Here is a 27,417-nt window from a genome sequence, read left to right as displayed (position 1 = left end):
ACTGTTTTTTTTGTTGACCTTTTTTTAAACCTTGTTTTCTACACTATACAATAAAAGAGAGTACTTAAAAGTAGTCAATCAGGTAGAAAATTGATTCATTAATCGGATAAAATTATGTGGGCAGAACTGAGGGTTTTAATTAGGCAGCATTATTCAACGGAATAAAGAAATTGAGCAATTGGAACGATTTTTCTCTTACGTTTTATTACTTTTCATTTTTTTGACCTTTTTCGCTAAAACCTTTTTTACGCAAAATGCAATAAAAGCAAGTATTTAAAACAAGCCAGTCAAGTAAAAAATTGATTCATTAATCGGTTTAAATTATGTGGGCATGGCTAAATGTTCTATATAGCTAGTAATATTCCGCGGAAGATAAAAAACCAGGAATATGTAAAACAGAACTTAAATTCGTCAGTATATTTACGGCATATTTTTTAAATGAGACGGTATGTTTCGGTATATTTATGAGGGTCGGACCATATTTTATCAGTAAGTCCGCGGTCACACTGGTTATGATTCACAACAAATCGCAGAAAAAAAGTGAATTAAACGATTTAGCAACAATAAGCATACACAATGGCCGCCACATTGAAACCCTATCTTACCGCCGTGCGGCACTCGCTCACTGCCGCCATGTGCCTGCAAGATTTCCCCTCCCAAGTGGTGGAGCGTCACAACAAGCCGGAGGTGGAGATATGCTCCAGCAAAGAGCTGGTGCTCACGCCCATTGTGGTGTCCCGCAACGAGCGGGAGAAGGTTCTGATTGAGCCGTCGATCAACTCGGTGCGGGTGAGCATTGCCGTGAAGCAGGCGGACGAAATCGAGAAGATACTGTGCCACAAGTTCACGAGGTTCATGATGCGCCGCGCCGAATCCTTCGCCATATTGCGCCGGAAGCCCATCGAGGGCTACGACATTAGCTTCCTCATCACTAACTGTCACACGGAGCAGATGTACAAGCACAAACTGGTGGACTTTGTGATTAGTTTCATGGAGGAGATCGACAAGGAAATCAGCGAAATGAAACTGGCAGTGAACGCCAGGGCTCGAACATGCGCTGAGGAGTTCCTCAAGCGGTTCTAGGGTGAGTTGAGTTCCTGTTGAGTTTGAGAGACCCTAATCGATGGATTTACTTCACAGGTGGACACACAGAGGTATGCACTCACGCATTTAGTATTTCCAAGTGGATTCAAGAATAAAGACGGCTTTTTTAAATATTAGCTCAATTTATTAAAAACATTCTGGGGCACTGACCAATCACAGACTTGGGCCGCACCACCACATCACCACGGCATTCTCATAGATCACTTCTTGTGGCTTTTCCTTCGGCTGCTCTTGCTCCACTGCTCCTGTGCAATCCAGAACGCTGTCATTGACACGATCATCACTGCCAATGAAATGATATTGCCCCGAGCTAGAGGCCAAGATTGGAAGCGACGGGTGGAAACTAGCTCCATTGCAGCAGTCGTTGTGGAGTGGAAGAGCAGATACTTCTCCATCGCCGTTCATATCCCAGACGTTCAGAGCACCCTGCGTATCGCCGCTGGCCAGCCATCCCAGGTCTGGCGTCAGATCGAATTGTATGCGCTGATTGGTCTCCACATTGCGCTGGTACTCTTCCAAGGGCTTCTTGTAGTTCCTCATGTCCCACTGCAGCAGCTTTTGGCATTTTCGAGCGCCACTGAACAGCTGCCATCCCGCAGAACCTTCGGCGTACTTTAGTTGGGTAATCCCTCCCTTGTGGCCACCCAGCGTGAAGAGCGGTCCCTGCTTGGGGCTGCAACGGAGGTCAAAGTGTTGGATATAGCCATGCCAGTTGCCGCAAGTCAAGGTATTGTGGTGCTCTGTGGTCTGCGCAATGCATGAGATAGCAAACTTTACTGGATAATCGTCACAGAGGCGGCCAGGACGGCTTGTGTCGAAGATTTTAATGCATCGCTTATAGCCCGCATAGATCTGCTGGCCATCGTGGGAGAAAGCCAAGGATATGGCGGCCATTACTTCGTCCACGGCATCATAGCCACTGTAACTGCACCGCAGCTTCCCATCGAAGGCATCCCACATGTGAATGGGTTCGTGTTGCCGTGTGGCGAGCCAGCTAAAGGAGGTAACTATGCATTATATTGCCTTGTAGAAGGAATCGATGTACTCACAAACAGCTATCTGGTTCCTGGCTATTCATATGCGGATACCACACGCAGTCATAGACAGTGCCACCTTCGGGCACGTGCACTGCAGGCACAAGATTAGTGAGGCCGCGCTCCTGCGCCACTGTTGTGGCGGTGTACAGGTCCGGGGGCAGTTCCATGACGTGCATTCCATCCAAATGGATAGGAACTAGCAGGCAGGTGCCATCGGGCGACCAATAGCAGCCTTTAGTGTAATGCTGAGCCTCGGCTGAAGATTTCCAGCAACGCCGCCCTACCTCTATAAGTTTATTCTTGAAATACTCCAGTGAAGCAACCTCTTCAGCTTCCACTGCCACAATCTCTGTGGCTTTCTCTGTCACAAACGGCTCGTTTTCGTTGGCTACAACCGGCTTGTTAACGTCCAACACAATCAATTGATTGCTTTCCGGCACAATCGGCTGAATTTCAGGATCGTCTATGGTGTCTTCGAGGTTTATGACGGATTCACTCTCCTCTAAAGTGGATTCTTCATTTAGTGTGGTCTCCTGCATACTTGTGTCTTCTTCCAGCGTGGTTTCCTCCTGCACGCTGCTCGTCTCTTGAATGCTGCTTTCCTCTTGCACGCTGATCTCCTTATGCATGCTGCTTTCCTCCTGTACGCTGATCTCCTCCACGTTAATGGACACATCCATGTCCTCATTGGGCTTGGTGCTAGCATCAAATTTTTTCTTCAGTTTGCAAATCTCCGCCTCGGTTAAACTGAACGACAAATCCTCGCTTGATGTCACCATTGTGCTGCTGAAACTCACGTTGTTATTCAACAGCGCTGCAGATAAGTCCTGCTCCTCCACGTCGCACATGCTGGTGCTTAGATTGGAAGCCGCTGTAAAGGTTTTTGTTGGTTTTAAAGTTATAAAAACAATCATCAACATTTAAAATTCCACTTACAATCATCCATCGCATTGTTATTGCCGCCAGTGTTCAAAAATAATACAGACATCGCGTGCCCGATACAAGCTAAGAAAGCGGCATGGTGTGTGATGTAGAGAGGGTTGGGTTGCCGGGTCTTGGTTTTATAGGACTGCACACTAAGGCGCTGAAAATACCAAACAAGCAGTACTGGGTAGGGTAGAATTTTATAAACGTTCCATAAGTGGCCGCTGGCTAATTGTGGCGCTATACAAATATAAAATATATACATATATTAACTATTCATGGGCATATCTGGGCATGGCAAGAAGATTTTTTCCAGAAATCCAGATCGGCCCACAAATAACGGAGAAAAGAAGGATGTTCTGACGGATGTTCATCGCACGCCTTGGAGTCCTATCCATGGATCAAGGATATCAGGAGGAAATTTAGGACCAAGGATATTTTTCCTGTCGGGTGGCGGAGAACTCGCCATTAGGCGTGTCGAATTATCTTATTGAATCTTTTCCAAGGATCTTCCCGAGAAGATTTCTCCCGGATGGAGAAATGGAGAAGACCGGATGAAAATATCCTTGATATCCTTTTATTACTGACATCGCCTTCCCACCTGCACCCCGGCTTACCTCATCCTGGATTCCTATCATTGACTAGGTAAGTTTTCCTTGTTTCCCCTATTCATCTTTTCCATTGACTATTTTTTTCGTTGTTCTCATATTTTGTTATTCCCTCAGGTTATTGGCTCAGACCCTCTCTGGCGATCCCCTCCTCTTACCTCGCCAGTTAGAGTTCTAAAGCTATTACCAGGGACCAGCGATCCACGGCGGAATTGTTGGTTCACGCCCTCGGTAAATATTGGCCACCATTCATTCGCCGCCGAATAAAACGCTGCGCTTCAGCTTTGAGACGCGTAAGTTAATCAATATATAATTTTGGATATATTTTAAAACATGTCTTCCTTCACAGAGGACTTATGTACCCTACGCTTTGCCACAAACCGAGTCGTATCCGATTTCCCCCCTCCGTAGGAGTCCTATTAAAGTATCCCAGCCAGACAGAATCGTATCCCAGCAGGACGGAATCGCACCCCTTGCAAGATCCGAGCCTTCGTCATCCTTCGACCTTGTCATCGACAACTAGGACTTTGACTAAGGCAACCAAGGGAGGGGCTACGCAGACTTCAAGATTCTGGAAAGATCTCGTTGTTGTTAGATTTTTGAGGATATACGCGTCCATATATTTAGATAGTAGATACAAATGTTTGCCACTAAGCAAGTGCTTATTTATTTATACTAAGCTAAGTTAAGAATAATAAAATTATTGACAAATCATCCTTGCTATATCCTTTATCGGGGAAATAATCCCGATTACAAAACGGCGTGGTACGCCCAGACCGGTTCAAAAATAGCGGAGAAAACTAAATATTTTTGATTGGAGAAAATGTCCTTGATCCTTGATAAGGACTCCATCAAATCAGGGAAATTTGTTCGATGACAGGAAGTCATCGCATGCTGGATCGCTTGACAAGTATCGGAGAAAACTAAATATGTATGTATGGTTGGGGTTGTTGGAGTCCTTACCGAAGGATCAAGGAGATTTTTTTTTGATCACGGCGGGCCGTGGCATGTCCCGATCGGGCCTGAAATAACGGAGAAAACAAGATATATATGTCTGGAGAAAAAAGTCCTTAATCCTTTGTCCTTGATTAGGGCTCCATAAAATCAGGGACATTTTTTCGATCACAGAAAGCCATCGCACGCCTAGATCGGCCCACAAATAGCCGAGAAAACTAAATATGGATGGAGGGGGTTGTTAGAGTCCTTTCCTAAGGATCAAGGATATTTTTTTGATCACGGCGGATCATGGCACGTCCCGATCGGGCCACAAAAAAGGGAGAAAACAAGATATGTATGTCTGAAGAAATACCCTTGATCCTTGGTCCTTGGTAAGGACTCCATTAAATGAGGCACATTTTTCTGACCAAAGGAAATTGTCGCACGTCCCGATCGTGCCACAAATAAGGGAGAAAACAAGATATGTATGTCTATTAAAAACTCCATTAATCCGTGGTCCTTGATAAGGACTCCATAAAATCAGGGAAATTTATCTGAACACAGGAAGCCGTCGCATGTCCTGATCGGGCGACAAATAACGGAGAACATAAAACTGGCTTGTAACTGGCTTTAAAAATATAGTTCAAGAAATCACCGATGGGGGCGCCACCGTACAAAAAAAAACTCGCGTGAAATGTCCAAAATCTGGATGGGATACCAGGCGAACAGAAATCATCAGCAAGCAACTGTAGCAAATGCAAAAAAAATGTTGCATACTTTTGGGGGACCAAGCATTTAAAAAATTCAGTTACCTTCTGCTGATTTCTGTTCGCCTGGTATCCCATCCAGATTTTGGCCATTTCACGCGATTTTTTTTTTATGTACGGTGGCGCCCCCATCTGTGATTTCTTGAACTATATTTTTAAAGCCAGTTACAAGCCAGTTTTATGTTCTCCGTTATTTGTCGCCCGATCAGGACATGCGACGGCTTCCTATGTTCGGAAAAATGTCCCTGATTTTATGGAGTCCTTATCAAGGACCAAGGTTTAATGGCGTTTTCAATAGATATACATATCTTGTTTTCCCCCTTATTTGCGGTCCGATCGGGACGTGCGACGGCTTCCTGGGATCCTCTAAAATGTCCCTGATTTATGAAGTCCTTTTCAAGGACCAAGGACATCAAGGATCAAAAATATTAGTTTTCTCCGCCATTTATGGGTCGATCTGAGCGTGCGACGGCTTCCTGTGATTGGCAAAATGTCCCTGATTTTATGAAGTCCTTATCAAGGACCAAGGATCAAGGATCAATGATTTTTTCTCCAGACATATACATAAATCTTGTTTTCTCAGTTAATTGAGGCCCGATCGGGACGTGCCACTGCATCCTGTGATCGGAAAAATGCCCCTGACTTAATGAAGTCCTTATAAAGGACGAAGGATTTTATTATTTAATTTTGTCCGATTTGTGCCCCGATCTGGGCGTGCTAAGGCTTTTTGTGATCGGGTGAAAATCCTTGATTCGGTTGAGTCCTTATCAAGGAACAAGGATCCTTGACCAGCAAAAAATTTAATTTTCTTCGCTATTTGCGAACATCCTTAATAAAGTAAATGTCAAGGGTCAAGTGTATTTTCAAGGATCAGGGATATTTTTTTTGTACTCCGATCGGTGTGTTGCATGGCTCGAAAAAAAAAACCTGATGCAGTCTTTATCAAGGACTTTTTCCCCAGTCATATAATTATGTTTTCCCCTAACTATCCTTCAAAAAATACTTCTCAATTTTGATATTTTTAGTTAAATATTTTTTATTTTCGTTTAAATGTATGTAAACATGTACATATGTATTTGGTCTTTTTGTTTTTTCTATAAATATGTAATATAATTACGCATATAAGAATAGGATAATCTATAACAATGAGCTTATATGAATGTACATACTGCATATAATAATAAATAAACATCTTGGAAATTGATAGTATCAAAATCTTACAACTATCTATTATAACAATATAACAATAATAAACAAGATAAATAAGTTTAAAATCTGCAGGGCTTCTAAGGGATAGATAATGAAGCGTGCGCACAGCGAGCGTGTTTGGGTTGTTGGGGTAGTCCTTCCAAACTTGTCTTGTACGAAGTAGAATCAGCGCCAGCCGATCTGTTCGTCTTCAAATTGGAGTCCAGACAGGTGCAGTCCGACTGCTCTCTGCGCCTTCGAGTAGTTGGCGTCCGGATCGGCATATTGAGCTGTTAGGAACAATCAAAGATTAGTATTTGAAAAAACGATATTCAAAAGGAAACTCACCAAAGTAACCTCCTATTCGTTTATCAATGTCTTCTAGGTCTGAATCCTAGGTATTGCCCATAGTTCCAGGGATAGAAGTTAGGGATAAAGACCTCGCCACGGCTTCTATGGAGCTGTACACCCTCGCGCACTGCACCGACGAGACAGGGCAACAGGTCCCGAGGACAGGATAGGAGCCAGGAAGCAACGATTCCAGCTCTAGCCAGATGATACGCAAGAAATCCTTGATGGGTTTCAAGGGACTAGCCACAAGATCCTGAAAATGGTGTTGGAATTAAATACTTTTCAGCGGTGTTTCTCGGTATATCGATGGCTTACTTACTGTACACTATGATGCAGTTGTAGATTGGTCGTGTTGAATGTGGCCAGTGAAATGTTGACAATGATGAAGGGCGATCGGTTGGCCGGTCTATGCTGTAAGAGTAGACAATATTAGAGGCATTATTTACAATTTGTAACAATCATAACTGTTTTTTGGAATATGCCATTCGAAAACTATGAATAACTAAAACTTATGTATATTTAGAAATAAGAGTTCGACAGCGAAAAACAGAACAAATATGGATGGTACTTTTGATTCAGACTCTTCCGAGAGTGGGGCAATAAGCGTAAGAGCCTCTGATAACTATAGGGAAATAACTGTTGGCAAGCAGATCTGCATTATGCCGCCCCGACCAGGCACTGCGGTGATGAACTACCAGGAGCTGTACATACCACGCGACCAGTTGACCTCCGTCTTCTATCCCATCGAGGAGGCACAGCGCTGGCTCACATTAGTCGACAAAATGGGAAAATCGCACCGCTTTCCCTTGCCAACCATTCTGCCGAAGGTGATTCAGACGCGGTATGTGCCCAAGCGACAGCTGCCCAAGGACGTAGAGGTGGATCGTCGTCGGCGGCAGTATCAGAAGATCAATCTAAACGAGGAGCTCTTGCTGGCGGGCCTCACCGACGAAGTACTGCAGCCTACCGAGGAGCAGTACAACGTGATGTCGGAGTTTGCCTTTCCGCACAAGTTCCCCCTCAGCTACTTTGACGATAGTAACTATGACACCAATTCGCCGGCAGCCTGGTTCGATCTGGGCGTGGTTGGAGAAGCACACTATCCGCTGCCGGCAAAGGCGTATCTACCATTCAACCGCAGCTTGCTCAACTGCCAGTGGGTTCTGGCTTCCGTCTCGGCGTACAACGAAGATACGGATATGTGGACACTGCTCTCCCTGGAGGATTGCTGCACCTATGAGGTGCCCAAGCTGCAGTTCATGTTCCTGGCCGAGAATCCGCACAAGTACATAAGTCGCCTAAAGGCCGCCGTTCACGAGCGCTACAAGGGCGAGCAGCTGATGCTGATGGAGCTTATTGTCGACTGCGTGCTCCACGAGGACATCGAGTCGACGGCCTTCTACAGCTTCAAGCCCATCGAGGCAGTGCTTCAGGCGGCCACGGTCTCCGAGCAGTGTAAGCGACGACTACGATCGGAGGTCAATTTGGTCTTTGAGCGCCTGATGGCTCTCTACGAGCTGGAGCAGTTCATCATTACGATGCCCAAGGAGTTTCCGCAGTTCCGCAACATCAATCTCAAGGATTTTCTGCCCCGGGACTTTCACAACGACACCTCCGACCGGGAGAGAGCCGAGGTGCAGGCCCTGGGCATAACCATGTCGAAAAAGCGCTATGCCTACCTGGAGGCAAGTCTCTTTTATTGTATCGGCGGCTTCGAGGCCATGGCCGGTGTGGCCGTCGAGTGCCAGCATATCGAAAAAATGTCCATCTTCATCTGCAACTTCAGCAAGCCCCTGGCGCTGGCGGACTTTCTGGAGTCGCAGGAGGCGCACAGCGACAATGTGGCCACGTATCTCAAGGTCTACTGGCCCCAGCAGCTCACCTCCGTCATCACCGTGGTGCTACGGGCGCTGGGCAAGGGCTATCTGGACATTGCCCTGCACGACTGGACCGTGTATCTGATGTGCAAGATCTCCAGATTCATATTGCAGGTGAAATTTCGCATGCAAGACTCCATGGAAGTGCTGCTGGAAACGTCGCTCATGAACTTCTCGCACTTTGTGTGCGATCCCTGCCTGCAGTTCCTGCAGCTGAAGTCGAACTTCAAGTGGACCAGCAACTACATTGACACGGAGTTCCCCTTTCCCAAGCCCGTTTTCGCCATGACCCTGGGCATCAATGAGGATCGTAAGGTGTTCTACTCCACCGATCCTGATGAATTCCAGCCCGCTCTGATGGACATCTACAAGAGGGGCCTGGAGAAAACCTCTGGCGTGAAGATGATCGACGCTACAGTGATGACCTTCCTTAAATTCGCCCCCAATTTGTACATCCTGACTGTGGAGCTGATTGAGGACAAGTTCCTGATTGAGAACGAGCTAATGCGGCACTGCTATGCCAAGGCCGTGCTGCCCCTCAAGGCGTACGCGCGGATGTACGAGAAATTCATAGACTTCTATCTGCTAAACCTCAACCACTACATGGCGAGCTATGCGGCGGCCAAGAAGCCCTCCTCGGAGGTCAAGCGGGACATACTCGAGCACAAGCGTTTGAAGGAGGAGCTGCGTGAGATTCTGCCGGCCTTCATTACCATTGGACCTTTCTACATCAACGTGGACACGCTGAAGCAGTTCCTCATCAAAAAGCGCATCGAGGTCGTGCGTCGCATTTTCGAGTACTACGTGGATCGCATGTTCGAGACGAATGAACTGCTGCTGGAACGCTGTTTGGAGGTGTTCAACAAGATTGCCGAGCGGCCGATCAGCATCGAGCATCTGTACAGCATTCGGGACTTTGCAGCCACTGTGCCGGATGTGGTCGACCAGCTGCGGGCAGACATACAGATCATGTGGCTGGAGTACGATCTGCTGGACAGTTTCTTTTATAATTTGAGCGATCACCAGTTCGCCATGAAATGGAACGTGTTCGCCTGGCCGCACCAGATCATGGTGCGTCTCTCCACCCTGAAAGAGGAGCAGAAGATCGATATTGAGGAGTTCCTGCGGCAGCATGCCAGCGAGTGCCAGGCGTTTGAGGAGCGCCTGGAGTCCCTCAACGATGAAGTCCAGGCCTTCTCCTTGGTCTTCAATACAAATCGCGCCCAGGAAACATCGGTGGACATCAAGAAGACCTGGGCGCTGATCAAGGAACTCGAGAAGGTCGGCCAGACGCTGCAGTACCGCCAGATGCTGTTCGAGCTGGAGCCTCTCTCCGTGCAGTTCCTCCAGAGCATCATCGCCAGCTTCGAGCCCTACAAGCAGCTGTGGTACGCCTGCTCCAACTTCCTCAAGCTCGAGGAGGCCACGCTGGGCAATCCGATAGCCCAAGTGGAACTGGAGGAAGTGTGGAACAACCTGGAGGAGCTGCGCAGCGAGCTGAATCAATCCTTGGTCATATTTAATGAGAAACCCGAGATCATGGAAGTGGCCCGGGTATTTATAGGGAAAATCGATGATTTCATTCCGCTCTACAACAGCATCAAGGATCTGCGAAACGAGAACTGGATGTACGTCCACTGGGCGGAGCTCAGCGCGGCGGTGGGCGCCGAGATAAAGTACACTATTTCCATGAACTTTCAGTACCTGGTGCGCAAGGGCATCTTGGACTTTCTGCCCGAGTTGCATTACATCTCTGTGAAGGCCGACAACGAGGCTGAGAGTCTACGCGCCGCCCTGGAGGAGGAGGAGCGGCAGAGGCAGGCCGAACTGGATGCAATTCTGCTACGCAAGCAGTTGCGCAAGTGCCGCCGGGACATACTCTGAAGGATGTCGTTTTAGCCTTTACTTTTCTTGTTTTACAAATGTTAATCTAAATTAAATATTCTTTCATCTCTAGAGATCTGCCTTGAATATCTTTGAGGGCCATCCAGAAAAGAAGCATCGTAAGCACTACGATGTGATAGGCGATCACAGTTGCGGCGCCATTTGGTCGATTCTTCTCTAGATTGTAGAACATGGCCGAGACGCCCAGCGGCAGCTCCACATGCTGTTCGCTGCCATCGAACTCCAGGTCGTGTCTCTGCCCGAGGACGATCCTGGCATACTGCAGGACATTCTGATGCGGCACTCGTCCCTCGAGCAAGGCCACGTCTGCCACATGGAACTCGTAGCCGACGCTTAGGAACATGTTCCGGCAGCTCAGACTCTGCTGCACTTCATCGTAGAAGCCCTGAACGGGTGGCACTTCCTGGCCGTTCTCCTCGAAATGGAGCTGTATGGGGATCCAGCTCTCCGGGTGCGGTCTTCCCAGCTGTGACACAAAGACTTGGGTCATCTCGTCCAGGCTGCTGCAGTTGTGGGGCAGTAGCTTCTTCCAGATCTCGGCCTGGAGGCTCTGACAGAACTCGGTGTGATTGGCATTTTCTTGGAGTAGTGGTGCTGCCTGATGCAGCAGACATTGCTTGGCAAGATCCACTCCGAAGCGTAGGACCTGTTCTTCATCCAATTTCCGTTGACAGTTTCCGCTGCGAGGCTTCCTGGAGAAGAGCGGCAGCCAATGGTAGTCTGGGTCATCGTTTCTGGCATGAAAGTAGCTCAGGAGCTGCTGGTCCTCGCTGGTGTTTTGTGGCAGCATTCTCGATAGGATTACGGGGGAGCCGGCTAGGTAGCCCAGTGGACCCGAGCTGGGCTTCGCAAGCGATTCATTTACAGTGGCAAATGTGACCGCGTAGTGCATCCAAATGGGTTCCGTGTCATCCTCATCTCCAGGAGCTTCGCTGATCAAAAGTTTTGCCTCCAGAATGTTTGTAAAGTTGTGGATCAGTTGAAGTTCCAGACTCTCCACGGGAATATCCCACTGTGTGTCGTTTCCCGACTCGGGGCAAAGCACTCTTCCATTGTCCAATTTCTGACATACTTGTATATTCAGGGAGTCCACTTCCTGCTCCTCCAAGTCTCTTGGCTTCGGCAGCAATCGATGGCTTGCAGTCAGATTGAGTATCGCCCACACACTCTCCTGCAATTGAGCCTGATCTCTCATCAGGCAATTGCTGACCATCGGTTGCAGGTGCCGAATGAGCTGCTTCAGGTGGCACTGGGAACTCTCGTACGCCGTGGGAAGATCAAAGGTGGTCCACTGCTTGCTCTCTGGGTGCCACAGTTGCAAGGGTTGTCCGAGTTTGTACAGCGATGACAAGAATGGCGGCAGTGCGGGCTCCGTCTCATAGGATCCCAGTGGGTCTGGCCATTTCTTGTACTGCGAGGCGTCAAAGGTTTTGATCTTCGGCTTCATTTTGGCTGGCTTTGTGTTGCTTCGAAAGACACAAAGCCATCCATCGTTGATCTGGCAGGTAGGCAGGCCGTGGGTATACTGAAAGTCCTCCAATCTTGAGAGCAGCTGCGGCGGAGCCGACACCTTCAGGCAGCTAAAGACCTGCCTGGTCTCGGTGGGACAATCGCGATCACAGCAGCAATTCAGATCGCACATCTTCGACCGCAGATCACAAGAGCAAAAATAGAACGAGTCATCCGGAAAGTTCTTTGAAATCTTGGGCGTCTCAGTGGCATTCAAGGGCTGTGCTTCGGCAGGGGCAACCTCCGCAGGAGTTGTGGTTTTTGGTGCACCTGTGGCCTTGGGCTTCTGTTGGGGTCGTGGTGGAAAAGTGTTGCTGGGAGTGCTGGTGGCCACATCTGGCAAGGGGCTCATAGAGCTAGCCAGATCGGTCATCGAGGATACCGGCACAGGTGTGGTCGTAGTCGAGGTTCCTGGTTCCGTAGTGCTTGGGGGAGTGAGTGTGGGTGCGGCCGTGGTGTTGTCGTTGTGGGAGATTCCAATCTTAATCGCGTGGGTAGGGGTACTGGGTGCTGTGATCAGACACAGGATCGACAGCAGAAGAAGCTTCTCCATTTCTAATGGAATTCCACGCCGTTTTCCTCGAACTTGCGAAAGATTAAGTGGAGATCGGCGATGACTTTTCCAGAGCTACGTGTCTGCAGCTTGTAGCTAAAAGAGATTAAAAATATTAGGAGAACTCGCACAAAAACTGGATGGAGGCAATGTACCGCTCTACGCCCGAGAAAAGCAGATCGGTTTTGCTCAAAGACGCTCCGCCGCCGCCGAAGCGTTCGCGAATGCTCTGCCACCAGCCGTTGGGCGCAACCTTCCAGGTGTTAATCTCCACCCGATGGGCACCGGGAGTGGCTGGAATGTGGGCAAAGCCGTAGCCAACGGGCCAGGACTGCTGTAGCACGTTCACTGCGTGCACCTCCACCAGCAGTGTGGGCCAGCCCTGGACGGCAACGCAGCTGAGGTGAATGTCCAAGGGCGCCGCAAAGTCGGAGCAGCTCTCCAAACGGTTCGAGGAGACGTGCGTTTGTCCGTGTATCTCGCCTTGAATCAAGCGCCAGGTGCTGCCTTTAATTGATATGCAAATAAGTCTATTGATCGTCGGAGGAATTTGTGTATGTTTCTGTGGGGCATAGCATACCGCTCTGCAGGGTCCACGTGCAGAATAGATGCGGCTCGTCGAAATCAACTGCTTTCAATATTTGTCCAATTATGTGCACTTCCGCCATCAATTGATCTGTAATTTTTCACTCGAAATCGCGCTTTGCATTAATAAAGTTTTTAAGTACTTTTATTTCACTTGATTTCTCTGACAGCCTACAGTTTTTTCCTTTTTTTTATGTTTTGGCAGTTGGTCGTTGCCCTGGCAACCCTTTAACCCCCTAAAGGGTGCTGCCAACTCGTGCGGAACGACCAAGGAACTGGTTCGCTTGGAGAGGAACCTGTTCTGTACTCGGGGGTTGGAACTTGTCGTACAAATTTTTTATTTTTTTACTGACTGTTAATTTTTAATGAAATTGTTTTACTTGTTCCACGGCAGCGTCAGGATTGGATCTACCTGTTAGAGAACCAGGGATCCTCTTTCACTTGTGGCACGTTATATCGGATCTTGACAGGTGCTAGGACGTGCATTATCATATGCTTGCATTCGCTGGTGGCTGGCGGCGATTTGGGGAACACCAGCGACTGATTGATGCGCTTCAGGAGTATGTGCACATTGGAGCCGTCGTAGGGCAGACGCCCGAACACCATGGCATAGCAGACCACACCGCAGGCCCACAGATCGGACATAAAGGGATCGTAGGCAACGCCTGAGGAACGGTTATAAATGGATGAAATAGGAGGGGGTGGGGTTGGTGGTGGGTAGAATTACCCTTAAGAATCTCGGGGCTGGCGTAGGCGTAGCTGCCGCAAAAGGTTTTCGACAGCACCACCTGGTTGTCGGAGGAGCGTGTGTCCTTGCGGGCAAAGCCGAAGTCGATTAGCTTCAGATTGTAGTTCTCGTCCAGCAGCAGGTTCTCGCACTTGATGTCCCGATGGACCACGTTCTTGCTGTGTATGTACTCCACGGCGCTAATCAGCTGTCGGAATAGCTTCCGCGACTCCGTCTCGTCCAGGAACTTCTTCTCACGCACATAGTCCAGCAGAGTGCCGTTCTCCGCCAGTTGCATAATCAAATATACCCTATGGATGGAGGGGATGGGGGGTTTCGGATAGTATCCATTGGGACAGCACGACCTGAGACCTACCTGTGACTGGTCTCTATGCTCTGATAGAATGTGATTAGATTCTCATGGTGCAGTCCCTTCACCGCCTCGATTTCGCGCGGCAGGAACTTTTGCGTATACTCCGGCGGGGCCTTCACCTTGGAAATGATCTTGACGGCCACGCGCTTGCCGTATTCCTCGGAGAAGCCGATCTTAACCTTGGCATAGTTGCCCGTGCCTATCACCTTGCCCAAGATGATGCCATGCTCCTCGAGTATGGTCTTCTGAGGCTTGGCCTTGTCGTCTTCTTTTTGCTGAGCTGCCCCTCCAGTCGACTTGGCCTGGACCTTATCGCTAGTGAAGGTGTATACCTTTTGCTCCTGCCGACGCCCCGAGCTCGTATCAGTGACCAGATCTTGGGAAGAACTTGCTCCAACCACTGCAGAAAATTACACATCATATTTATCACTTTTTTTGTGGCTTGTGTTACCTGGGCCTGGATCGCCTTTTCGTTTTGGGGCTGTCGCCATTTAAAAGGGTAACCACAGATGCGACCTAGCCACGTGCCCCAGGGTGTTGCCGAAATATAAGGTGCGCTGCCGTGCAACAACCAAAGAATCATTGAAAATAGTACATGTTCGGGTATGAACAATTTTGATAGATCATTTTTGTCAGCGATTTGACATATATTTCATAGAAATAGAAACTATTCCATAGCATTAAAACAACAAAAGGTTCATTTCCTGGTGTCCCATGAGATATTCCATTGAATTAAACTTTGAAATTGGTAGCCGGAGAATGAGAGTTTTCCCTGGAAGCGGCACAGGCAGGGAGAAATGTTTATTTAATTGAGTTAATATGCCATAGGCGGTATATGCTGTGGCGGTATCGTGTGTTTCCAGTTGCCAGTTGTGTAATAACTCAAGCAAAAATCAAAAAGGCCGCGCCGCCCCACCCCAGCCCAGCCCAGCCCAGAGGGCCTTCAAAAGCTCCTCTTTCTCCTCCTGCTCTCCTGCTCTCCTGCTCCCTATGTGATGGAGTGTATGTGTGTTTGTGTGTGTTCGAGTGGGTCGGTTCCAACTTTTCCATCGCGTTCACTTTTTGCTGTCCACTCGGGGACCCAGGCCCCATCGCTGCCCCATCCGCCCAACCCCGAGGCATTGGTTACCTACATTTTTACTTAACTTTCATCGCTCTGCCGTGTTTGAGTTTTGGTTTATGAAATTTTAACATTTTTCGCATTACTTTGCCCCAAGTCGGAGGGGCGTGGGGTGGGGGATTGGAGAAACCCCTACCCCCCGTCAGCAAATTTTTAAAGTAGCTTAAGGTCATTCGAGCGGTTTGTAAATTTCAATTGAAGTGCGGACAACGACAACTGCAAATACACTCCCTCTCCTTTGACTGCGTCTTGGCGCTCCCGTTTGGGGCACTTTCTGGCCGGCTCCTTGTGGCTCCTTTCTGTGTGGCGTGTGCAAGTGAAGTGAAATTTTTGTGTTTCATTTAAAATTGAAATGTAGCCGTAGGCGGCACAAAGTCGCCTGCAATTGGCAGAGTGGAATTTAATACAGGAAACCCACTGTATCCGACGGCACCTGCCCTTCTGCCCCACTTCTGGTCTTTTCTGGTCTCCTCTGGCGGCACTGGCTCTGGCACTGGCGCACTGTTCACGCTTCTGTATTACATCAAATATTTATAATTTCATAATGAAAAAGAGCAGCCTGCCAAAGATAATGCGAGCACACGGGCGGCACTCGTCACTGGGAATACTCTTTCGGAGCACTACAGTACTCTCAATTGTGTGGCACGGCTTGCCCCTCCTTCCAATGTTCACTAAGCCGTTGAAGTGTTCACCTTTCTGGGAGTGCACTGTGGCCGTGCCTAGACGCAGTACTGAAGAGCATACCCTCCTCGGCTTGATGTTGCCAATTTGTAATGTTCCTTTGTTTTTTTTCTCTGTTTCTCTTTCTGTGCAGGTCACCTGCCTGTGGATCCTGGATGCCGGCACCTGGCCACCTTCCTGGCTGGTTGGGTAGGAGCATGCATGTTAATGTCCCGCCATTACGTTGATTTCACAATATCCTTGCACATCCTGTCCTGTCCGGAGCACTGCAGGCAGCACAGCTCAGCTCAGCTCAGCTCGACTCGGCTCGGGGTTTTGCACTCCGCAACTCTGCACGGCAATGTCAAAATTGTTTGTGGCAGTTGCCACCGCAGTTGCGTTGCCTGCCAGCGGAAATGCCGTTGCAATGGACACAGAGGGTGGAGAGGAGCGGCAGGATGGCTGCAGGCTGCAGGCTGCAGGATGGGCCGGTGCACAGTGGCCAGTGGATGGGGCGGAGAGTCGTGCAGTCGCCTTTTGTGGCACACGCAAAACTGACAAAACAGCCAAAATGACAACTGAAATATGCGATGCTGTGCGAAATTTGCGAGAAGGCAGCAGCTTCCAGGCTTCGGGATCTGCGTTAGCCTGAGAGCTGCTCTGGGCTCTGGGATCTGGGATCTGGTGGGTCCTGACATTGTGGTTTGTGCTGGAACGGGTCGCCATCAGGATGCAATCGCCATTAGGGGTAACGGAGGTGCTCGTCCTGCATCGTGATTGTGCATTTGCTCTGATAAAAACATAAATTTATAATTATCTCCCATAGTTCCTCCCCAAGTTTCCTGTCACATTTCATCATCTGGGGACTTTCGACAGCCCTGTAGTGGCGGCATGCCCCCGGGATGATAAAAAATTCCGGCACAGGAATGTTTCTTGTCTTATCCTTCTGCTCCTTCCGCCTCTCCTTACATTTATTGCCGTGTTTGTGCATAATGAAGCAAAGACCATTGTTGCGGTCAGTTCTGGTTTTTCTCTCTTGTCTCTTTTGGCCTCCCGGCTCCCTCCTCCTCCTCCTCCTCCTCCTCCTCCTCCTCCTCCTCCCATCCAGCATGCAACTGAAATGGTCATTCATTTGCGGTAATGCGTGGTCACCACATGCCACGCCCTTGCGCCTCCTGCTGCCCCATCCGTAGTGCATCTCTGCTTTTGCCGTTTTTCACTTATTCTCTCCCTCTGTTTTTCTCTGTGCATTTCCCTTTAGCTGTTATCTCCTGCCCCGCTCCGTTTGCTCTGTCATTAACATGACTCTTCCCTGGACGTTGCTTGCATATTTTCCCTGTTTATACCCTCACATAAGGGTATCATAAATATTCAATTGCCAATGATAAAAGGATATTCCATTCAAATTGATACTTTCTACTGATTTTGACTGCCGAAAGCAACGTTTAATGTAGTTGGCCAAAGAATTAGAACCACAGAATTAGTCACGGAATCTAAGGAATGGAATTCGTGCCATTTGTGGAACATAAAAGTGTACCTTGTGCTTCGACTTGTTGCCTCAACATTGCCTCATTTCTTTTGTTTGCACTGATGTTTATTAAAAAATTATTAAAAAGAGCGAGACAACAGACAGGAGAGGAAGGACAAGAATGTAAGAAGAAACTTTAATGCTGTCCCAGGCATAATCGCAATGCAAATCTTTGTGCCTCTCGAAGCGATGCGAAACGGAAATGAAATGAAAAGAAAAGAAACGACTTGCAGAAATGTTGGAAAGGCGGGAAGAGAAGGGAAGGCAAACCATTTGTGAGATGGAAATGGGCGAAAACGATGGAAGGAAAGCTGTGGAACCTATTGTTACTTAATGAGAGCTCGGAAAGATTGAGTGTGTAGATCGATGGGCAGAGCATTTCGTCTCTCCTTTATAGCTAATCTATAGGCGAGCTCTCTGGGGTATAAACATGAAATCTGGCAGACGACACATATTTATCCAAGAATAATTTCATGTCCAATAACAGTTCAATTTCCGACTAAAATATTACGCCTTGAGCCCTGCTCTGCGGAGCTGCCAACACACTAAATAGAAAAGAGATTCTAAAAATACAGACGAAAAATTGTGGTGTGGCTACTTTTGAGACGCTCACACAGGCACGCCCACAAACTGGGAAAAATTGTGGCAAAATGCAGTGAGGAATATTGTAATCCCAGTGCTGAAAGACCAACAACAAGGACACAGCGACAGAGACAGAGACAGAGACGGAGGCAGAGACAGAGACAGAGCCGGAGACAACATAACTTCTTTGGCATAATAAAATAATATTTTGGCTCAAGTCCAAGGCAAAAACAAAGCCAAACAAGCTAAGAAACAAGAGCAACAGCAACGGACTAAGCTGCCACAGAACAGGGACAAGGGCGAGGAGCAGAAGATGCACAGGGTAGTGGAAAAAGTCCAGAGACCAGATGAAGTGGCCTCTACTTTCCAAAGGGGAGATAGGGGTCGGGGATGGGGTATCGAATCCAGAGGTTTGTGGCCCTGACAGCGACCAAAGTAGCAGAAGTCAAGTGCCTGAATGTCCTGCGTTCGGGGGCTCTTCCTCTGGGGCCTCTAGGGCCTCTGGGGCCGGGTCCGGCCTGTCAAGTTCAAGGATTTAAAAATGTTAAACAGAACTATGGACTGGACCAGGCAAGTGGGTACGGGCATGTCCAAATAATGATATTGTATTGGGTTAGACGGTCTCTGTTCCCGTTCCTGTTTCTGTCCCCCTCTCTGTCTCTGGACGCTTCTTCCTGTCTGGCAGTCGTTTCTGTCATGATTTTATTTTGCATGCAGGCGCGTGTCAATGCACGTCCCTCCTCCCGACCCCCCTTTGGGGTGCAGTGAAGCGTTGTGTTGTTACATTTTTGGCAGCCCGCCTAAAAGTATGCAACGTCTGTGTCTGCTGCGGAATTGTGCATGTCTGTGCCGTGCCGTCTCTGCCCTTCATTACCCTTTAGCCGTCGCTCTTTGAGTGCGGGTTACCATTTTTGCCCCCCCACAATTTCAAGCTATTTCAATTTAGGCTTCAGATTTATTTAAGGCATTTCCAGAGCCAGGGATTCTTGCTCCACTCCAGCCGTATGTTCCCTGGCCTCCGTCGTAGGCTGGCAATTTAAATGCTGGCCGGCATTCACCTCGTTTTGGCCTACCATATGCATTTAAATGGCCTGCATGTGAGGGTAAAATAAAAAATCCAAATTGAAAAACGGGGGCAACACGGGGAAAACCTGCAATCGGCAACTGGCGCGCGCGTCGCCATTGCAATATGCAATATGCATTTGTATATGTGTCAACAGCTGCTGTTGCAGCCGAATAAAACAAATGGCAAAGGGCTGTGCGAGTCCAGCACGGAGTCGAGAGAGGGTTACTCTATATTAATGATCATTAGAATGATATTTTTGGGGGAGACTATTGTGGATTCAGGCCTATCATTTCACAAGCCTTGCTGATGATCAGTAATCTCCGAATGATTGAGGGAGAATCACATTTCATTGATCACATTCTGGAGAACTACAAAGACCTCAATTTATTGAATAATTTTCTAGGAATTACTTCACTAGCAGGGATCACATTTTGGAGCACTTTATAATCATTTTTTGCTGCATTGCGAGTGTCATGCCAGACCTGTCCACAACTAACTTTCGTAGGTCTACGCTCAGTCCTTAATCCCTTAAGAGCTTATGTAACTTGTAACCACAAAATACCCTTCAGGCATGCTGCAAAACGAACCAAAACGAAGAGCAACAGTTTCCCCTCAACAAACAAAAAAGGAAACATATTACATATATCAAGAAAAGAGAAAAAAAAAACCAAAAATAATTCCTTTTTGGCAGTTGCGGCCTTTTCCACAGAAGAGTGAAATAAAGCTCGTAAAAAAATACTGAACAACAGAAAATAACATAAATTAATATTCAGTTAAAAATGTGCAAATATTTTACGCTCGCATGTGGCTGCGGGTTCGTTCCCTCCCCTGAAAGGGTCCCCTTTCCTTTCCTTTCCTCTCACCCTCTCTCTTTACGGTCACTGGATTCTGTGGAGCTCTCTCTCGGTCGCCTCTTGTGCCTCCTTTTGTTGCAGCTTATTTGGTAGTGTTTTTTTTTCGGGGGTAAATTTATGAATTATTTGCGCGCTTGCCGTTGAATTTATTAAATGTAAATGCTCCGTGTTTTTCTCTGTCTTTCTCCCTCTGTCTCTGTCTTCCGTTGGCCAGTGAAAAATGCCATAGCACACTTTTCAGCGGCACAGCGACTTATCTACAGGGCGGCATTCAGGGAGGAGAATGTATCGCCGCGAGGTAATTTACATGCATTTTTGCTATAAATTAATGCGCCTGCAGGTCATTGAGGTTCCAAGAATATGTATCGTGTATCTGTGTGTTGTTTTGTGATTTATGCAAATGTTCAGTAAATTACAAAGAGCACACATGCATGCATATGGGTTACGTCTATCTACGGTGTGTCTGTGTGTGTGTGTGTGTGTGTTTGTGTGTGTATCTGTGGGGTAATTAAAAATGCATAGAATTTTACATAAGCCAGTCAACTAATATTCATAGTTTCAAAGTTTTCATCCATCAACCACTCGGGAGCAGGGACCCACTTAATAAGCCCCAAAACAACCGCAGGGTTGTAGCCACCCACCACCCCTATATATATCTCTCTCTCTCTCTCTCTCTCTAATGCTTAAAAGATAACCAAACCACTAAGCTCTTCCCTCTCTCTCTCTCTCATTGCTACTGCCACTGCCACTGCCACTGTGCACTGTTTCGCTCGTGTCTGCATTATGAGCTCATTAATTATTCATAAATATTGCTTTACGCAATTAGTTAATTCCAGGATTGATTGATTTACTTTTGTCTGAATATGTATTAGCTTTGCCCCCTCCTCCTTCTCCTCCTTTCATATGTGCATTTCTCTGTCTCTTTTGCATTTGTCTCCTCTACTCTACTCCACTCCACTCCACTCCACTCTACTCTACTGTTCTGTTCTGTTCTGTCGTGCCAAGGCAAATAGTTTCCACACATCTAACGACAAAATGCCATAAATGCTTTTCTATTTGCATTTCACTCAACTGCAAATGGGTGGTGGGGGGTCCCCATTTGGGGATGCGATTAGGCGGGGGGTAGGGTAGAAATGTGCACTAATGTGCCATACATGGAATTGTCTTGACCGGATGGAGGACTTCGAGGGGAATACTCGTACCTATAGGAAAGTATCGATTGAGTTTAGTTGGGAATCCACTCGTATTCGTGTTCCTTTTTGATTGTTCATGATATTTGGTTGAGAGCACAGATAACACAAATTCTTATAATTCCACACTCAACTTCCTGCCTGATTATCAACGATTGATAATCAAACAAATACTAAGACCCCGCTCCTATTTAATCGATTATTTGAACACCTGCAACTGCAATCCCCATCGAAGTTGTCTCCCTCCATTTATCTCCGTGTTTTTGGGGTAGCAGCTGAAATTTGCAGTCAACATAAATCGCTGGCCAAGGTTGAGGTTTTGGCCAGCCAAATGCCGCAGCTCTCCGTCTTAGGGGCTCAATACAGACGGACGGACGGACGGACGGGCCCGGCTTAAATGCAAATTAATTAGAGCCGAACCGACCAATAATGCGGATGGGGGACAGGTAGGCGTTTAAAATTTGAATGGTATTTGGAATTGATTTTTAAACAGCCATCTATTCGAATTCGCATTCGTGTTCGTGTTCGTGTTCGTAGTAGCTATCAAGACTCAATCGAGCGTTCCTAAAAGTGGGCTCAAGTGCATGGCAGCGAGTGGTTGCTAGGGGTGCGGGGTTGTCGGGGGTGCGGTGGGGATCAGGTCTGCCTATGGTTGATGGGTTATTACGGTCAGACAATGCGTAAGCCTCAATTAAGCTGCAACAATTAGTGTAGAGGCTTATTACGAGCAGCTTTGTTCCTCCGTGTGTGTGCGTGTGTGCGGTGGGGCATTATGTTTATTTCGATGATTGAGGGACTGCAATTGAAAGGGGGGGGGGGGGGGGGGGGGGGGGGGGGGGAGGGGGTTTGTGTATTCTATTAAGAGGTAATATGTTTGGTTATAGACAGTTTAAAACCATCATTGATGAACTCGAATTGGAGCTAAGACCTCTGCCTGCGTCCTGCCTGGGAGAGCCATTTGGGGGGGTTAAATGGCCAATTTCAATGCTTTTAAGCTCCCTCCTTCTCTATCTTCCCTTCCCGTTACCTGACCCTTTGCCACTCCTAGTGTATTCCTTCATTAAAATCCCTTCCGAATTCGAGGCCTTTTTTTGTGTGCTTGTGTACTCTCAATTTACCAGAAATTACCTCGAATTTCCCATCTGGTGTGCCTGGTGTGCCTGGTGTACCTCGTGTACCTCCTGTACCTTGTGTACAGAGCATCAAAACTTTAAGTCCCTTTTATCCTCTTGCTCTGAGGGCGGCTCTCCGGCTACGGCCCAGGGACTCCCTGTGTCCAGTGAGCTCTCTTCCACTTGTAAGCTAATACCTTTTGGCCAACTTCAACTTTGGCCGTGCAACTTCAGTTGTTGCCACTTCCACATCAGCCAAACCGAACCGAACCGAACGCAACGCAAAGGCAAAGGCAAAGGCAAACAAACAGATCTCCTGCTCCTGCTCCTCCTTGAGCATCACACAGGAGGACTTTGTGTCATTTCGCCTGTTCTCGTCCTTTGGATTCTCTTTTTTCTGGATGCTGGATCCTGGATGCTGTTGCTCCTGCTGTTCTTTCTCCTGTTCATCCTGCTGTTCCTGCTGCTCCTGTACTGTTAGCATATTTTATGCAATGACAATGGCTTTGGCCTCGCCACTGTTGGTAGTTTATAAATCATTTGAGATAAGCTGCTGCACAACGTGCAACACCTGATGCCTTTTTGAAAGGATGCCGCCGACCCCATGCCACGCCCCATGCCCCATGCCCCATACCTCGGTTGCCACCACCACCACCACCACCTGCTCTGCCATTGTGGAGAAGACTCTTGTACAACGTTAAAAATTTGCAGACAACGACTAAATGGGCACAAAAAACAGAGGCAGCCACCGCCAGTGGAGATTGCGGGGGGTGCGGGGGGTGCGGAGGGTGCGGAGGGTACGGCGTTGGTGGAACAGAACATAACAAAATTGAAAATAAAAACGAATAGCAAAAAATTTGCAAATGGCAAAAGGGAATAACAAGGAAGAGAAACCAAAAAAAAAGAGCTGGGAACATGAGGAAGAGGAAATACCCTTTCTGCTGTGGGAGACTAAAGAATACTCCGATAAAATAAATATGTATTTGTAATTGATTGTAGATTGTATACCTTAAATTCTTCCTCCATTTAATAGCCTGGAAAAAAGAAAGAAAAAATATAAGTTGGAAATATATTTATGATTTATAAGCTATAAAGTATTCTGGACGAGACAGAAATTAGGTGGTAGGTCTGGATGAAGAGAAGACTTCCTCATATTTAGAGTATGCCATATACATTTTCAAAAAATTTAAAACCCCCGGCATTTGCAGCGCGGATATCCTAAAAATTATGGCTTGAAAAGAGACCTTTCACAGGATTTTCGATTCGTGTCGATAGAGTGGAATATATAAAGGAGTCTTCGCATGCAAGTATGCAACAAATGTATCCTCAAAATCAACCATACCTCGACTCCCTACAACTCTCTCTGGCTCTACCTCCATTCGGCAGGACAACATCAGGCAGGCGGCGGCAACAAAATTGTTTGCGGTGCGGCGTGGAGTAAAAATATGAAAATGTAAATAGCATAAAATGAAAACCTGCAATGGCAGCACTTTTGCAACACTTTGAGGCATGGTGAGCACCGCACCGCGCCCCATCACCCAAGGCAGGCACCAGGGAATGTGGGTGTGTGGGTTGTCGATGTCGATGTCGGTGTCGGTGGTTGGTGCCATCCCCGGGATGGGACTCCTTCGCTGTGACTGACGCTGAGTGCAAGCTGTTTAGCTTTCATGTGACAAAGTAAATTTCAATATATTGAAATTGTTATTTAAGTAGAGTGCACGTGGATACCACCCACACCCACACCCACCCACTGATGGAGGTAGGTGGTGCGGTGCCTGTGGGGGTGTCCCTCGATTTTGTTGTCTCTGCATTTATGGGCGGCAACTGCCAGCTGCTGTCAGAAGGCCCCTCTCGAGGACGCCCTCCCGCCTTCGCTTCTTGTAAATAGTGTCATAAATAAATTGCCGTGATTTGTGTGCCAGTCACCAGAAAGAGAGAGAGAGGGACACAGAGGGAGAAGCCCATAGAGATAAAAGTGGAGAGGGAAAAAATAAAACAACAATATCATGCTAACAAATTGCATTTTAAAATGCAACCCAAGCGATTTGCTAACAAAAGTACAAAAGTAAAGTTGCCGCCGCATCGTTGCAAAACAAAACCAATATGGCTGCCCACACAGCTGACGGATAGAAAGAGATAGACGCATATAGAGTGCTAGGGGGAGAGGGAGAAGCAGAGGCAGAGGGAGAGCGAGAGAGCAGCTGCTGTCGGTTCAGAGTTTTTGGTATACGATTTAATTACAAATAAAGTAATTTTTAATTGAATAACCGCCAAAGTTGATGGAAAAACGTTCCGGTACCAACTGAAAATGCACACCCACACATAGGCATGCCAATGGCACAGACACTCACACACACACACACACACACAGATGGATTGGTAGGAAGGCAGAGGCTTAAAAACTGATCGATTTTCAGTTTCGGTTTGATGGAAAACAGCGTGAAAAATGCGCATCAGCCTTGGCCCGTCTCGTTCTGGCAAGCCCTCTACCCCCACTACCGTCCGCCCCCCTTTCACCGTTAACTTCATTCTCGCCATGCAACATGTGCAACATTTGTTGTGTGTGAGAGTGTGTGAATGGCATTTCCATCTGGGCATCTGCAGTGTGCGTGTGTGCGTGTGTGTATGCTTTTGGTGTGGACATTAATTTTGCCACTTTTCTGCCCTTTGCATACGCAGTGCAGTGGTTTGCTGTGGGTCCATCTTGACCCACACAGAGGATGGATGCCCTACAAGCAAACATGTAGGGGGTGTATCTGGCAGTCAAAGGAAGTCCTTCTCTGCAAATATCTGCTCTAGGGCAGGATCTGCTAAACGATTGTCTTCGATCAGCAAGGCTCTCCTCACAAAAAGATCTACGATCAATGAGATCTTATTGAACAGGCAATCAATCCGCCAGACATTCTTTTGTATCTATGGATACTCGTGAGCACCCCTAGTTATCCTGGTTAGCTACACTTCTGTTACACTCAAGGAATCATCCTCCATCTTTTCATTTCGCTCTCAGCCTCAAGAGCATTCAATTATTCACTTGATCCCATTCACTATCTCTGCCACTGCCATTCCCACTCTGTTTCTGCCTCTTCCTGGTTTTTTACAATTTACAGTAGCTTCTTTTTCGCTGCGCTTATTTGCAATTGCATCATCGATTTAATTGCAAATTAATTGCTTCATCATTGGCGAGCGCATGGTCGTCATTCAGACCAGACACTCCACTGGCATGGCCTCAATATGCTCCGCCACAAAGCCCCTCATCCCCATGTCCATGTCCATTCGCATCCCAGTCCTTGCCACAACCAACCACCGAGCAGGCAACCAACCGACAAACCCCATTTGACTGAATCCCGGGTCCAAGTCATCAAGCGAATTGCGGGGCAGCTGGCGTTTATTTTTACATTTCGCGCCGGGCGCTGCATTACTTTGTAATTATTGTGGCAAATGGTTTGTTTGCATATTGATTACAGCTGCAAAAAGCCAATCGTTGGTCAGTCGGCCTCTGCCTCCTCCTACGGCTGCAGCTCTTCCCGTCGTTTGAGGCCTACTGCTGCCATCGCCTCTTCCCATCCTTCAGCTGCTGCCGCTCGTCAGATGCCCATGAGCACGACAAAGGCCTGCACGATACAGGCCCCTGCCACATAGGGGCTGAGACGCTCTCCAATCCTTGCCATCTTCCAAAAGACTCCCTTCCATCTAAGTAGCGGAAGCAAACTGATTGCCGTTCACAGATTTAATGCAAAGTGGAGGCGGAGGAAGACTTACCCTGTCCGATGAGTATCGAGTAGCTGTGGCACCACGGAGCGCACAAAGGCGCAGGTGCAGATGAGTAACAGCAGCACAGACAACATTCCAGAAAAGTGAAAAATAGCCGACTTGCAGAAGGGAAATGCGATTTATTTCAGTCCGAGATTGACGGCACTCAGATTCATCTACTCACCATTGTTTTTCGATATATATTTCGGGGTAATATTGTGTAAATTGTTGACAAGTCAGGCCAAATCGATGTCAAAGTATTAGTGTAGCACAACGATTGTGCGATCAATGTTGTAAAGGACTGTTTTCTTCGATAACATGTGCTTAGCCGATCCAAAAAGTCTGCAAATATTGAGAGCCAGTTATGCTTTCAAAACTGTTAGGGCTCCAAGTTCGGGTTTACTTTTTGTTACATTTCACTGCGCATACCCCTCACAATGATTGACTGCCGCAAAACTTCGCTCTGCTCCTCCTGGGGCTCCTCTTTTTCTCCTCAAATGAAATTAGACGAAATTGCCTGGCGAACACAGTGGCAAATGTACGTGTAATGGAATTTGCTGCGCCAATTGCATTGAGCAAGCCAGCAGCCAAGTAGCCAGCCGCCGACTGACGACTGACGGCTGCCGGCTGCCGACTACCGACCGCCGCAACAAAGGGAGCCGCCGAGGCGAGCCCTTGTCCTGCAGGCCTGCAGGACACAGACAGGGCCTCCGACCAGGATGGAGAGTGCAGAAAAAACTTGCGGTTGATGCATTTTTATGAAATGAAGCGCAAAGTGGACGTGGTTGAGACACCCCGCACCCATCATCGCTTCCAGTTTGTGGCACTTTTTCTCTGGTTCTACTACCCGTAGATATATGCGGGTGCAAGAAAACATAATAATATATACTGGAAAAAATGACAAAAATGACAAAAGACATGTTAAAAGCACACAAAAAAAGAGAGCGCACTGAAAGTGGCAACAGAGAGACGCCGCCGACGCCGACTGTCAGCCAGGCCAAAAGTAGACAACGGCACTTTTTGATAGGCCGGGAGGGAGGTGGTTGGGGTGGGTGTAGGACGGTGTTCCTGTTAGTAAGATTTACTTGACGATAGAAACCACACACACACA

At 47.7% G+C, this 27,417-nt stretch overlaps 7 protein-coding genes and 1 long non-coding RNA gene across 8 annotated transcripts; 2 read left to right on the top strand and 6 right to left on the bottom strand.

Annotated features, from left to right (window-relative positions):
- The first annotated feature begins 487 nt into the window (after window positions 1-487).
- Window positions 488-1,220, top strand: LOC108163557 (actin-related protein 2/3 complex subunit 4). The gene is made up of 2 exons (XM_017298923.2): window positions 488-1,084; window positions 1,141-1,220. Exon 1 carries the CDS (start codon window positions 577-579, stop codon window positions 1,081-1,083), a length of 507 nt encoding a protein of 168 aa, XP_017154412.1. The 5' UTR covers window positions 488-576; the 3' UTR covers window position 1,084; window positions 1,141-1,220.
- LOC108163556 (telomerase Cajal body protein 1 homolog) lies at window positions 1,207-3,186 on the bottom strand. Its single transcript, XM_017298921.2, has 3 exons — window positions 3,078-3,186; window positions 2,154-3,012; window positions 1,207-2,098 (listed from the first exon to the last, which is right to left on the bottom strand). Exons 1-3 carry the CDS (start codon window positions 3,127-3,129, stop codon window positions 1,258-1,260), a joined length of 1,752 nt encoding a protein of 583 aa, XP_017154410.1. The 5' UTR covers window positions 3,130-3,186; the 3' UTR covers window positions 1,207-1,257.
- A 3,315-nt stretch (window positions 3,187-6,501) lies between these two features.
- LOC108162148 lies at window positions 6,502-23,593 on the bottom strand. The gene is made up of 4 exons (XR_001775542.2): window positions 23,565-23,593; window positions 7,235-7,326; window positions 6,913-7,168; window positions 6,502-6,854 (listed from the first exon to the last, which is right to left on the bottom strand). It is a non-coding gene; the product is annotated as an uncharacterized LOC108162148 (long non-coding RNA).
- LOC108162128 (dynein heavy chain 1, axonemal) lies at window positions 7,381-10,750 on the top strand. Its single transcript, XM_017296707.2, has one exon. It carries the CDS (start codon window positions 7,473-7,475, stop codon window positions 10,674-10,676), a length of 3,204 nt encoding a protein of 1,067 aa, XP_017152196.1. The 5' UTR covers window positions 7,381-7,472; the 3' UTR covers window positions 10,677-10,750.
- On the bottom strand, window positions 10,681-12,776 carry LOC108162130 (tectonic). The gene has a single exon (XM_017296710.2). It carries the CDS (start codon window positions 12,757-12,759, stop codon window positions 10,723-10,725), a length of 2,037 nt encoding a protein of 678 aa, XP_017152199.1. The 5' UTR covers window positions 12,760-12,776; the 3' UTR covers window positions 10,681-10,722.
- Window positions 12,735-13,562, bottom strand: LOC108162144 (B9 domain-containing protein 2). Its single transcript, XM_017296725.2, has 3 exons — window positions 13,340-13,562; window positions 12,915-13,266; window positions 12,735-12,855 (listed from the first exon to the last, which is right to left on the bottom strand). Exons 1-3 carry the CDS (start codon window positions 13,425-13,427, stop codon window positions 12,762-12,764), a joined length of 534 nt encoding a protein of 177 aa, XP_017152214.1. The 5' UTR covers window positions 13,428-13,562; the 3' UTR covers window positions 12,735-12,761.
- Window positions 13,666-15,099, bottom strand: LOC108162136 (testis-specific serine/threonine-protein kinase 1). The gene is made up of 4 exons (XM_017296718.2): window positions 14,896-15,099; window positions 14,448-14,844; window positions 14,072-14,382; window positions 13,666-14,009 (listed from the first exon to the last, which is right to left on the bottom strand). The coding sequence occupies exons 1-4, from the start codon at window positions 14,933-14,935 to the stop codon at window positions 13,753-13,755; spliced, it is 1,005 nt and encodes a 334-aa protein (XP_017152207.1). The 5' UTR covers window positions 14,936-15,099; the 3' UTR covers window positions 13,666-13,752.
- Window positions 23,594-25,923: 2,330 nt separating the features above from the next.
- LOC108162147 (protein kish-A-like) lies at window positions 25,924-26,600 on the bottom strand. The gene is made up of 3 exons (XM_017296728.2): window positions 26,491-26,600; window positions 26,316-26,425; window positions 25,924-26,246 (listed from the first exon to the last, which is right to left on the bottom strand). Exons 1-3 carry the CDS (start codon window positions 26,491-26,493, stop codon window positions 26,141-26,143), a joined length of 219 nt encoding a protein of 72 aa, XP_017152217.1. The 5' UTR covers window positions 26,494-26,600; the 3' UTR covers window positions 25,924-26,140.
- Between the last annotated feature and the right edge of the window lie 817 nt (window positions 26,601-27,417).

Source organism: Drosophila miranda, chromosome 4 (assembly GCF_003369915.1).
Source record: "Drosophila miranda strain MSH22 chromosome 4, D.miranda_PacBio2.1, whole genome shotgun sequence".
Lineage (NCBI taxonomy): Eukaryota > Metazoa > Arthropoda > Insecta > Diptera > Drosophilidae > Drosophila > Drosophila miranda.
The sequence above is the reverse complement of the archived record's forward strand: the minus strand, read 5'-3'. Positions and strand labels throughout refer to the sequence as shown.